The following is a 12,808-nucleotide window of genomic DNA, read 5'->3' as shown; positions in this document are numbered from 1 at the left end:
TGTAGAAGAACGGTAGGAATGGATGGGCACCGACAGGGATTCAGAGGGACCCGTTGAAAGACCATGTTTTGGTCATCCGGTCTTCAAACACCCTGAAGTGCGAGGACAAACACGGAGGCGATCAAATCTTGGGGGGAACGTGTGCAAAACTCTGCAGAGTGCCCAACCTAATCGATTAGCCGTGTCCACGGTCATGGACAACTTGAGCCGAAGGCATTGAAATTCCCCTGAACTCTCGACACAACTTAATAATGATGTGGGTGTTAAAAACTATTCGGGTACCAGAATTGGTTGGCGGAACCATCTCGTTAACAACAAACAATGTAGTAATATTTTTGCTTCCAGCCCTCTTGTTGTAGGATAAAATTGGCTTTATGCAAAACTTATAGCCCCACCGGTTAAATATGCATGTAGAGATAGTTGATTATTATTTTACTCCTCTCTTTGATGACTTGCCGGCATATTCCATATGATGACCTACACGGCTGCAACGTATCATGTTGAAGAGTACTTTTCCGACTAGGAGTGAGGCTACGATCTACGCTCAGCGACATGCCCTGGAGTCGGATGGACTCGTCTACCTGATGCTTCCGCTAGTCTTCGTTAGATATCTCATGAGATGGCCTTCAGCCACTTTATTGTAATCCTTTATTGTAATAAAGTACTCATTATGAGATTTCGATTAATAAAGTTGTGTGATTGAACTCTTGAATATATACATTATGTACTGAGTGTGTACCAGCATGATCTTGGGATGGTACGGAAACACCAGAGGCTTGACTCGTCTTGAGTCGGGTCGCTACAGAAATGGTATTCAGAGCACACGCTGACCATAGGACGTAACCTCTAGGAATGGAAAAGCCTTAGGAAGAAAACTATTTTCTTATATCTATAAATCCTCTATTTTCTCTTCTGATCATTTCTGACTTCTCTCCGATTTTCCAATGTTTTAGATGGCCACCTTCATCCCCGTTAAGTTCACGGAGTTTTGCCAGCCCGACGCCACTATCTCCCACTGTCGTGGGTATAAGTCTGACAGTAGATATGTAGGGTACAAAAGGATGGGCAGAGCCTTAGCTACGACGAGGTTGTATGAGTTCAGGCCCCTCTAGGGTGGAGGTAAAAGCCCTACGTCTCAGTGCTCTTGGGAGCTTAGTGTCGAGTGGAATATAGGGTTACAGTAAATGCCAACCCCTGCACCAGTGGGGAAGGGCGGCTTATATAGAGTGCGCTGCCCTTCACAACGGCCCGGTGGACAGGGGTGGATTAGTGGTGAATAAATGCCTACGTTGCAGGTAACGTATGCCTTAAATGCTAATAATGGTGTATGAAAACGTATCACCATTGTCCTCCTGGGAGGTTACGATGTACAGAGTGGAATCCAGTCGGTACGTTGAATACGCTCCGAATGCTCGTCACCGACTGGATGGTGGGAGGAGTCCTTAGTTCAGTCAGAACTGTCTAAGGGCCTTGCCCTCTATGAAGGGTAGTCCTTTGGTAGGACCTATAGGGCAGGCCTATGACCCTACCCTGGGACTATAACCCCATCACCCACCATTGCCCAAGAGAAGAAGCCAAGATTGTTGGGAGGGGGAGTGGATTTGGGGCTCTCTCGCGGAGGCAAGAAAGCTTTTGGAGGATGTGATTGTCAACTTCCCGATGCGGCAGCACTTGGATAGGCAATGACAGATCTAACACCCTTGAAGACGACATTGTCCACACGAGAGGTGAAGAGGAAGTGGTCGAAAGGAAGAAGATGGGAGGGTTTGATGGGAGGGGTTGGTCAGCACCAAGCCACTAACTACCATGGCTAAGAGCATCTCCAGCCGCGCCCCCAACAGCCCCCCCCCCATGCCATTTTTTCTTATCGGCGGGGAAAAAAGGCCCAGTCGCACCCTCATGAGTCCGTTTTGTGCTGGTTAGGGCCGAAATTGGCCCCGACGGTCCCAGGCCGAACCCAACGCTCTTGGGGGCGTCCGGGGACACGAACGGTATTATTTGCATGCAACAGGCCCACTGTCAACCTCCCGCTCCCTCTCTCCTCTCTCTCTCTCTCTCTCTCTTGCATGCAACACGCCCACCCACATGCATGCCTCTCGCCCACTTCATCTCTTTTGTCTTCTAGTGTTGGGTGGAGGCATGGCTGAAAAACTCCCCCCTCCCGCCAAATTTTTCGCCGGCATGACCCCAACCGGCTAAAAAACTGGCTCATGGGGGGGCCAACGAGTGGAGATGCTTAAGGTGCATGGTGGGGATGGAACATATAGCTATTTTACAAGAAAACTAACCGTGCATAACTTGTAAAGTTCAGTATTCACAACTAATTACATGTAATCAGCTACGATAATTCTAAACGCACGGGGTCTTCCCGGATTGTCATTCTAACTAATCTTCTCCCCCCCACCCTGATTTTTAACCAACCAAGAGATCCCAACTAAGATATTCCGTGAATACCATACAACTCCCCCGTGTGTGTAGCATTGCTGACAACGCACTCTTCACATTGTCTAACGGCAACAGTAAGGCCAACCACAAGAGGTAAGATTTCGAGTAGTCAGAGTTGAACACGAAAGTTTAACCCCGACTCCCTCCTCTTCCTCCCGCCCCCGCGCGGCGGCGAGGAGGGAATCCTCGACGGCGGCCGCCAAGCCCCCCGACTCCCTCCTACTCTCTCGTTGCCGCCAGAGGGCCTGGCTGGGCAAAGCTTACCCGGTCGGCGACGGCGAGGCCTTCATGTTCCCCGGCGGCTGAGGCATGACGCGGGCCTTCCTCGTCGGCTGGGACACGGCGCGGGCACCGTGGCGCGTCGTCGTGACGGCGGGCTAGAGGGCGTTGACGTGATTAAGGCGGCGCGGGAGGTGGGGGTTCGCGGGGGCGAGCTGAGGAGGCGCATATCTGTTGCTTGGTGATGAGGACATCAATACCATTGTTACACCCACAGCCCCAGGTGCTATACATACTGGACCAGTTACTAGAGCTCGCGCATGCTAATTGAATTACATTCATTTCTTGGAAATCCTTCTATGTTGATGAACATATGATACCGCCTATATTAGATAATTTTGTTGTAGCATGGACAAGAAGGATATCCATTGGAGCGGGATCAAGCATGGAGAAGAAGGTGCACGCGCAGAAAAGAACAATGAAGCTTTCACTGGTGATTTTCGCACTTTGAAGCCACCATAAGGAGAGCATGAAGGCTTAGATGAAATATTCAAGACGCCACTTTATAAATTTCGTCCATATGCTATTATAGGTCCCATGCCACCTAATTTTTTGGTCAGGCCCAAGTAATTTTAAGATACCATAGTATAGGCTGTTTTAGAGTCCGTGTGTGTGGGGAAACCGAGTTTAGGGTCGTTTTCGGACCCAGGACCGGTCCATACATATTTGGGGCCCTCGGGCGAGAAAACAAAATGGGGCCCTTGTGGACAATTTTTTCCAGAATATACTGTATTTCGAGAGCAATTTAGTACATAACATAGATTAATGGTCTTTGAACTAAAGCCACATCACGCCTTGTTGTTTTTTCTAACACTTCTGGAAGAAAAGTCATCAATAACCACATCAGTATTTATTTCATCAAACTTTTCTTTCTCAATGCATATTTTTTTCACTTCCTTTCTCACAGATAAACAGTTTTTTTGAAGACATGTCACCATAAAATTGCAGGAAAACAGTCAATACGGGGAACAAAAGCACCTGAATATGGGCATATGGCTTGATGTCGAATTGTTGGTGTAGCTTCCCAGATCTGCAAGGCTTCAACACTTATTCCCCATGCCCCCTTCTCATCCCTGGATCCATTGAATCTTTTTAGAATAGGCTAATAGAAGAGTAGGAATAAGGAAGAGAAGAATTAGAGATGTCAGTTGGACCAATCAGACGTGGAGCACGGGATTATTTGACAGCAAATTAGAAGAGTAGTACTCAGTTAGGGTATAAAGGAGGTAGAGGAACCATCTCTGATGCGGTGATGCCTCAAAAATCTAGTTGATGGGGAACGTTGAGGATGCAAAGAGAAATGACTGGGAAGGGAATATCACCTTTCGTCTCCATTATTGGATGTACGGATGGGCTCCTCGAATTTGTAAGTGCATGGGAGCGAGGGCGTTGTTCTTTGGGATAGAAGAATTTTGGGGAGGAGGCGAGGAGGCGGAGGCTGGAGACGAGACTGGAGGAACCGATGGCGTGCTCCATGAGCATAGTTTACCTTTTAGGTAATCCGACAGAGTAGTTAACTAGCGGTCAATTCTTTCGGTCTGTCAGTGCTAACTAGGTAGTGTCTTGGACCTTATTTTTATCCTCTTATTTTTCTGGATCTAAGGAAGAAATATCGCAAAACGTATATTGTGCTACTACCTGGGCCGGGCCCCTACCTCTCACGGGCCCAGGGCGGGCGCCCCGTTGCCCCGGCCTATGGGCGGGCCCTGTTTGGACCCTCCTCCAAGGGTCACGAAAATTCCTCTCTATTCCCTCATATATACAACCCTTAGGGCACCGTTTAGACTTGTGTTTTGTTTAGATTACAAGTTCGTCATAGCTGTAACTTCGCTTTTTTCGTTTGTGTTCGACGACCAGACAAAGGCGTCATAGAACCCCACTTTTATCAATAAAGCTTTCCTCTTATATTCACAATATCCAGATTGCAATTTTAGTTTCTTGCTTGTTCTTCGTTTGCGTGCAGGAAACAAACCTTCGTGGTTAGGTTGATCGTGCTCCGGCATGGTCAATAACCTCTCGAAGTTGGTTTAGCGATTGCTAAGGCGCGACGTCCTTACACGTTCGTAGTCGGATCGTCAAAATCCACTCCACCCAAAACAATATCCACCATCTCATCGAAAGATAGGGACAACTTTGCCTCTATCAAGTGGTATCAGAGCATCGTTTAGACATGAATTTGTTTAGTTAAAAGTTATCCGTTGCAACTTTGTGTACTTCGTTTGTGTCCAACAACCAGACCAATACCGCTTTCGGATCACCATTCTTATCAATACTTCATATATATTAGCAATACTCATATTGCTTTTATGATATTCTTGCTTGTTCTTCGATTGCTTGCAGGAAGAGACTTCATGGTCAGGTTGATTGTGCTTCCGCGTGATCAATAACCTCTTGGAGTTGGTTTAGCGATTGCTAAGGCACAACGTCGTGCACGTTTGTAGTTGGATCGTCAAAGTCGTATCCACAAAATCGATACTCATCATCTCATCAAAAGATCGGGACCCTCGCCTCTATCACTCGACGAGCTCTTGCGGCGAGGGCTGGGGCGACGCGGCCTGACGGCTCCTGGGCGTCGGGCGGCGGCTGCTAGCAGCGTGGTGGCTGGCGGCTCCTCCCATGGGCAGGTGAAGGCAGGGCAGTGGATGAGCAGTGGAAACCTTCGTCATGGATGAGGGTCGGGGGCCTTTGTGTGGTGAGCCGATGAGGGGCGGGGCTGGCACTTGATTGCGGCTGCTTGGCGGCCGAAACTGCCGACTGCCTTGGGTAGCCTCACATCTGGATTTGGATGCCCAGATTTGATGGGGCGGCGCCCGCCTCACCGGGTGCGCTGGCTGGCAGCTGGCGGCAGCACGGTGTGGCTACAGGTGCGGGAGTTCGACGTGGTCCTCCTGCTCGGGGCTCGTCGCTCCTCATGTGATGCCCGACGCTCGGTCGCCCTAGAGTCGGTGCACGACTCTGGGCCGCCTCCAGTTCAGTCAAGGTTGGAGCTTTCGGTTCGATTAGGGGGGTTGTCCGCTCGTTATGGTGTTGTTGATGGTCCGTGACGGCGATGGTCGGGACAGTGTTGTGCCAGCTATCGGAACAGTGATGTAGGTCACGGTTTGGCGTCATTTGAGTTGTTGGCTCGACGATGGTCGTGGGCAACCACTGGGCCATGTCGTCCATCGGTCCACCGAGATTGGAGGGGACTTCAGGCGTGTGTGCCCCTACGGTGGTGGCACTCACCCTGTCTTGGGGGCTGATGTCGGGCTTTACCAACCATGGTTTATGCAGTGGGAAGTGGACGGTTTGGCATTGTCTCGAGACATGGATGTCGGGGCGGCGACCCTGGAAGGAGGTCCGCATGGTTGGTGGGCACCATGGCGGTGGTGGTGGCTTTATCTCTTGGTCGTGTGGGCGGCGAGAGGCATGGTACAAGGTAGCTCGGGCGCGCTCTCAGTCTCCATGAGGGCGCCTCGATCCGAATCTGGGGTTCTGAGCTCGTCATGCCTTCCGAAGACCTTGTGTTGGCACAGGAGAACTACCGGGTGAAACCTCTGCGCTCTGGCGCCGACGATGGCGACGCTTGTGGGCGCCGCTCTCTTCTTGAACACGTCGTCGTGGTTTTCTCCTCCGTGTCCACGGGTTTCGGGTGAAAACCTCTGTCCATTGTGGACTCGACAACGGCTACGCGTGGCGCCGTCATCCCTCTTGAGGGCGTTGTCGTGGAGCTTAGGTGTGTAGGGTGTAGCGTGGCGTTGTGCTCGGATCCTTCTGTGTTCTTTTCTCGATTGCGTTGTCGCTTGCGGTGTACGTGAGCTGTTTATCCTAGCATCGGCTATGTAAGGGGGCTACCTCTCCACTCTGTATCATTCTACCATGTACTCTGTTCGGTTGTTGCTTTATATAAAAAGTATATAAAAAGCAGGGTAAAAGCCTGTTTCAGTGTGTGTGTAGCATTGCTCAGTCAGCTATTGTCTTCAACATGTGTGATATAATCTTTAGAGAATTGTGGAGGACAAAATAAAAGGTCACCTTTATGATGAGAAAAGACGAATGACACCATATTTACATACCAGAATGTAGTCATCAAAGTATACCAAACGTACAATTTGATACAAACTTACAACTCTTTTAGATAAAAGGGAGACTAGACGCAGTATCCCAGTTTTCCACTAGCAGCAGAAACTGATAGTAGTTTATTTCCACGCAGTTACAACTCTTTTAAGTAGATAACTTGGACCCTGTTTAGCACATATTTCTTGTCCAGCTAGAGATACCAGCTAAGAACCCATTAGTGGAAAGTACTTTATCCATTTCCTGAAAAACCAACATAAACCTTCTTGATGTGACTAATCTTGCTCTGGTGTACCTCCCATTCTTCTTCCGACTGAATCTTCTCAAGAAAATCATCAACCGTGCTCTCCAGGTGCAATGCTTCGAGCTTCCGGAGGAACTCAACACCTTGAGGCATCTCCTTCAGTGATGGACAACCTGTTACGGTAAGACGGACCAGGTTCGCCATAGAGCCTTCTTCTATCTCAATCTGTCTGAGTTGTGATGCACCGTGTATCACAAGCGACTGAAGTTTTGGAAATGATCCTGCGGAGAAGAACATCTCCTCACCTTGAAACGCCCGCAGAATACAAAGCGACAACAAACAATCCGATTGGAGGTAGCGGAAGAGATCTTGATTTATCATTGAGAACCATAGATGGAGATGAGTGATGTTCCCGAGGCATCGGACTGAAGTGAAGAGGTTACGGGCTGTCGCCTGTCCCAGCAGACCCCCAACCTCGAGCTTCTGAATTGTTTGAGGCAGCTGAACAGACGAAAGCTGCAGGGCTTCATCACCTTTCGAGGACACCAAAAGATGTTGAAGTTTAGACAACTTGGAGATAGCACTGCACAAGCTTGCAGACTGACCTGATCTTATATCTGTAATGCCAAGCGTCCTTAACTCGGACAAACATGCAATGCTCTGCAGCATCTCCTCATTTGCTTCAAAATTTTGAAGAGTTTGCAGACTAGTGGAATGCCATTTGCCTCGAGGAGCAGCTACACCAGTGGATACCACAACATTGCTGTCAGTATCATCTTGGATTCCAGATGCAAAGAGATGCCTCAACATCCGGAGCCTTGTTATTTCTTCAGGCAGCGTTGTAATTTTTGTGTTGTAAGCATCTAGCACTTCCAAGTTTTGTAATCTTTTTATTTCTTTAGGAAGTACATCAATTTCAGTTCCCCGCAAACCCAGAAATCGTAAATTAAACAGGCTGAACACTTGAACGGGTATACTTCTTATTTGACTGCCCTGTAGGTCCAGAACTGACAGCAGCTTGAGTGATGTGAATGAAGCACTTAGAGCATCTATAGGGACACATTTGTCAAATACAAGTAACGAGCGCACATGTCTCATCTCATGTCTTGAAAGCGCAGAATCAGCATTCTGAATTGACATCCTTCGTGCTTTGCCTAGTAATGAGGTTGTTTTTGAGCAGTCATAAACAGCAGAAAACATCTCCTCTTTTGATTTTGATAGAGCAAGAACACGGACCACATCATGCATTCGACATTCACGAACTCGTCCAAATTCATTTCTCTTAGTAACTTGTAGCAGGCACCTGTTAACTAGTTCATTCAGGTAATCCTCAGCGATTTCTTCCTCTGTTCTTGTTTCACTTCTTTTAATGAATCCCTCTGATACCCAGAATCTGATCAGCATCTTCCTTCTGACCCTGTAGACCTCTGGGAACAAACTACAGAATAGGAAACAGTTCTTTAAGTTGTGTGACAGATCCTCCAAGCTAACCTTCAAAATGAGGTTCATATCAATGATCGAATTGCTCGTTAGCTGCAACTCAATATCTTTATGCACTTTCTCCCATTCATAACAAGTCTGGCTTCTGAAGGACAAGAGCCGTCCTATGCACACAATAGCTATCGGTAAGCCGTCACAGCTCTCTACGATTTTCCGACCCCAAGCTTCCAGTTCTCGAGGACAACTTTTATCTTCCATTTTCCAAAATGCTTCTTTGCAGAACAAATCCCATGAATGCTGGCTTTCTAATGGTCCGAGATCAATTATGTACTTGTCTTTTGCTAGTGATGCGACGTCATGGATCCTCGAAGTAAGCACTACCTTACTGGAACCATCTCCACCAGCAAATGCATCACGGATTTCAAACCAAACATTAGCATCCCATAGGTCATCCAAGATGAGGATATACCTTCTACTATGAAGATAACTTCGCATAATCTCGACCAGGCTTTCACGGTCCATGGAATCGATGTCTTCAGATAGAGTCACATTGTGATCCTTCTTGCAGAACTTTTTCAGTATCTGTCTTAGCAGATCAATGGACCTACAGTGTTGAGAAACTGTAATGAATGCATGTCTCTCAAATCTTGGCTTGATAATGTTGTAAACATGAGTTACAAGGGTAGTCTTTCCGACTCCACCCATGCCCCACACAGAGATCACCATGTTTTGGTGGATCTCATCTGTTAGCCATCCAATCAGCAAGTCCCTGTTATGCTCAATCCCAACCGGACAATCAACTGTTACAAGACCAGCAGATTCTGATGGTCCCAATTTTTTGTCTTGTGCTTGAGGTTGTTGTACCTTGCTAATTCCTTCTGTGTTGAATATCTTAACTCTTTCTATGGCAATTTTTAGGCTGGCTTTGATTCGCACAAGCCGAAAGGCAAGGCGGTGCCACGTCCTGATGCGCCTGAGCTTCCGTATCACTCTGGAAGCGGCTCCACCATGATCATCGCAGAACTTGCAGCTGAACTCATCAACAACATCCTCGATGCCAAAGGAAAGCGTCTGTACCTTCCTAACAAATGTTACCATTGTTTCGTCGTGGTCTCTGAGCCTCTCAGAAACTTGTAAGAAGGATTGCATGCACTCCAGCTCATCCCTGATCTCCTCCATCTCACTGAAGAGCCTTCTCAAAGCAGTCACTTCATGAGCAATGCATGATCCACCAAATGTTGCCACCTGAGTTGCTAAAGCCACTCCCAGCTTGACCATCAGTGAGGCAACAATGCCTTCCGCCATGCCTAAAAGCAGCAAGTGGTTCTTGGGAACTTGCTTCCTGCAATAAGAGAAGGTCAATATTAGATAATCTTTGACTGAGCTAGAGAGACAGGTGCGACTAGAGAGAGCGCCCCCGCGTCGCCCCCGCTCAGACGACTCGGGCGGGACGAAACCCTAGCCGTCAAGGGCTCTCCTTCCTTACCATCCTCCCTCCGCCGTCGCCGAAGGACGCCGCCAGCCTATAGCCCGGGGGCCGATGGCGGTGGCGGGGGCCTCCCTCTCTCCTGCGCTATGGGGATGATGCGGAGTCCCGCTATGTGAGGAGGCGCGGCCGATCTGACCTTGGCGGCGCGGCGGCCGGCTCTGCCTCGGGCAACAATAGCTGCGGGCGCGACGACCGGCCTTGCGTCGGGCAGCGGCGTTGGCTGCGTTTGGCGGCGGTTACCAGATCTGCGGTGACGGGTCATTCTTGGAGGCGTACACGGGCTAGAGGGACCAATGGACAACTTCTTTGGTGGAGCAGTGCTTCATCTTACACATTGATGACGGCGGATCTCGGCGACTTTGCGCAGTGGAGACTCGGCGTCCGATGCACGGAGATGGACTCGTGTAGGAGGAGGACGTTGTCTGGCATCATGGTGGCGTCGATGGCAGAGAGGCCTGGCAAGGTCGATGCGTTAGGTTCTTCTCTGAAGATGGATTGATGGAAGACGGCGGCGACGATACATGAGAGTGCGTCAAACCGGTTTGTACCCCAAACCCAGTATGTGGCTTGGTTGGGGTCTCCGGCTTTAGATGTTAGGCTTTCGTGCGACATCTGTTTGGTATTAGGCTCGGACTATCGACACCCCTTCATCAAGTGAATAGGAGAGTTGTTGCTAAGATGGTGACTTAGACTACGTGATGTACTACTTAACTACATGCATCGCCCAGATGCAAGGCCGGGGGTAATACTCCTTTTCTAAAAAAGAAAAAGGATAATCTTTAACATGAGATTATAGCGCCGGAAGATAAGATGGCCACAATTTGTCTTTCGTTTTGTTTTTCCAAAATGATTCTTAACTTAACAGATCACGTGAATGTTGGCTTTCTAACGGTTCGAGATCAAATTTGCAGCTGCCTGAAGTTCAGAACACGTTTCAGGCTACAACCTATCAGAATTCAGTAACATTACTCCAGAATTCATTAACGGAAGTTTACCAAAATTCAGGTTGGGAGAGACAAAGCTCTAAATAATAAAATTCGATGTCCAACTGGTCACGATTAATCGATATTAAACCAACTGTTCACATGAGCAGAGCCATTCAGATGTACTGTTAATAACAGCAGTGCATAACGATACACATTCAGGATAAGGAAATACAGTATGTTACTGTAGATAGCAAGGAAACAAAGGACAGAGAGGAGAACTCACGTCCGTCGATGTGGATCCGCTGTCTCCGGCAACCTCTAAGCCGCCGTTATGCGGCTAAGTTGCCGGTGAGGTCTCCAAGATGCGATGCATCTCCAATTCTCCATGGACCAGGGGCCTGAAGAAGGCAGCTCAAGCTAACACACCAGGCGAGTCAAAGCCGCACTGCAGCTTCCTCCTCCTTGCGCGGGTACGCGCTGCGACCTTGCTGAGCGAAGCCGCGGCGCAGCTCACTGCTGCTGCTTTGATTTGGCTGCCCACAAAGTCGTCGTTGCACGCGGAGAAGCGGCGGCCGCATTCACTCGATCTGAGACAAGGGGCGTCCTGTTCCACGCGCTATAGAGTAAACGCGCACCCGCGACAGGCAGAGTGGACAGCTGCCTATTCCAACCCAGGTTTTTTAATTTTTGCAAAAATGTTTTATTATGTAAAATTTTACATAATTTTAAGCAGTTCAAAATAAGGCCAACTCCAGCGCGCGACCCCATCCGGTCCAGGTGCGTCCGTTCGAGGTAAAATGGACGAATAGCGCGCTCGTCCGTTTTCGATCCATTCCCGGTCCAAACTTGCGCGGCGTTTGGGGAGAAACGGACAACGCGCAGACGAGCGGTACACACGCCCTTGTCCTTCTTTGACCCGCCTGTCGAGGACTCTGCCGATTCATTCCCCCCAAGCCTCCACCGGCCCCTCCCCGTCCAACTTCGCCGCTGGCGCCGCAACTATTATCCGGCCGCCTCCTTGCTGCTCGCCCACTGGCCGTCCATACCAAAACACGTCTCACCATGGCCGCCACCACGCTCGCGCTTTGGTAGGAGTTTTGGTCGTCGTTCGAATGAGTTTTGGCCGTCGCCGTCGGATCCGATCGTAGAGGGGATACGACCGCCGACGACGCCCATCGGCAACGACAGCTTCCGTCGGGGGTGCTACAGAGTGACCTGTAGCCGGCCGCCATCCGCCCCCGCTGCCTCGAGGTGATTCGCAGCCTCTTCGCCATCACGATTGCAAGGTGTTTGACACTTTTCCCACAAAGGTATGGACAGTGAAGATGATTTTTTTTCTTCAACCACTTCATTTGTTCATCGTTCGTCCTTGGATGACGAAAAACTTGTGGTGGCTTCACTGGTCGTTCATGACCGCATTCAAAGGCAGCGGCCTCGGTACACGGGGTCAGTGCCTGGTCGTGCGCCCAACCTGAACCGCCAGAGAGAGAGGCCACGCCTTGCTCTATGCTGATTACTTTGAGAATACCGCACTCTTCAAACCGGAGAAATTCCGTCACCGTTTTCGTATGTCAAGGCATGTATTCAATCACATCCGTGAGGAAGTGGTTCAACATGACCCATTATTTGAGTGCAAAACGGATGCCCTTGGCAAGCTTGGATTCTCCTCTTATCAGAAATGCACCATCGTCATTCGCATGCTTGCATATGGAATTCCAGACGATCTTGTGGATGAGTACGTGCGCATGAATGAGTCCACATGTATGCTGTCAATGTACAACTTCTGCAAAGCCGTGGTAGCGGTGTTTGGCCCCGAGTACTTGAGAGAGCCAAATGTCGCTCACACAGAAAGGCTGTTGGCGATCAACGCCGATAGAGGCTTTCTAGGCATGCTTGGTAGCATAGATTGTATGCATTGGGAGTGAAAGA

The 12,808-nt window shown here is 49.2% G+C and overlaps 1 protein-coding gene across 2 annotated transcripts; it reads right to left on the bottom strand.

Moving 5' to 3' along the window:
• Nucleotides 1–6,770: 6,770 nt before the first annotated feature.
• Nucleotides 6,771–11,506, bottom strand: LOC123395119 (disease resistance protein RPM1-like). 2 transcript variants are annotated; one of them, XM_045090055.1, is made up of 3 exons: nt 11,163–11,506; nt 9,951–10,408; nt 6,771–9,806 (listed from the first exon to the last, which is right to left on the bottom strand). In XM_045090055.1, the coding sequence occupies exon 3, from the start codon at nt 9,767–9,769 to the stop codon at nt 7,013–7,015; it is 2,757 nt and encodes a 918-aa protein (XP_044945990.1). In that variant the 5' UTR covers nt 9,770–9,806; nt 9,951–10,408; nt 11,163–11,506; the 3' UTR covers nt 6,771–7,012. The 2 variants fall into 2 exon arrangements, with proteins under 2 accessions (XP_044945990.1, XP_044945989.1); XM_045090054.1 differs by lacking the exon at nt 9,951–10,408.
• Nucleotides 11,507–12,808: the final 1,302 nt, after the last annotated feature.

Source organism: Hordeum vulgare, chromosome 5H, assembly GCF_904849725.1.
Source record: "Hordeum vulgare subsp. vulgare chromosome 5H, MorexV3_pseudomolecules_assembly, whole genome shotgun sequence".
Lineage (NCBI taxonomy): Eukaryota > Viridiplantae > Streptophyta > Magnoliopsida > Poales > Poaceae > Hordeum > Hordeum vulgare.
The sequence above is the reverse complement of the archived record's forward strand: the minus strand, read 5'-3'. Positions and strand labels throughout refer to the sequence as shown.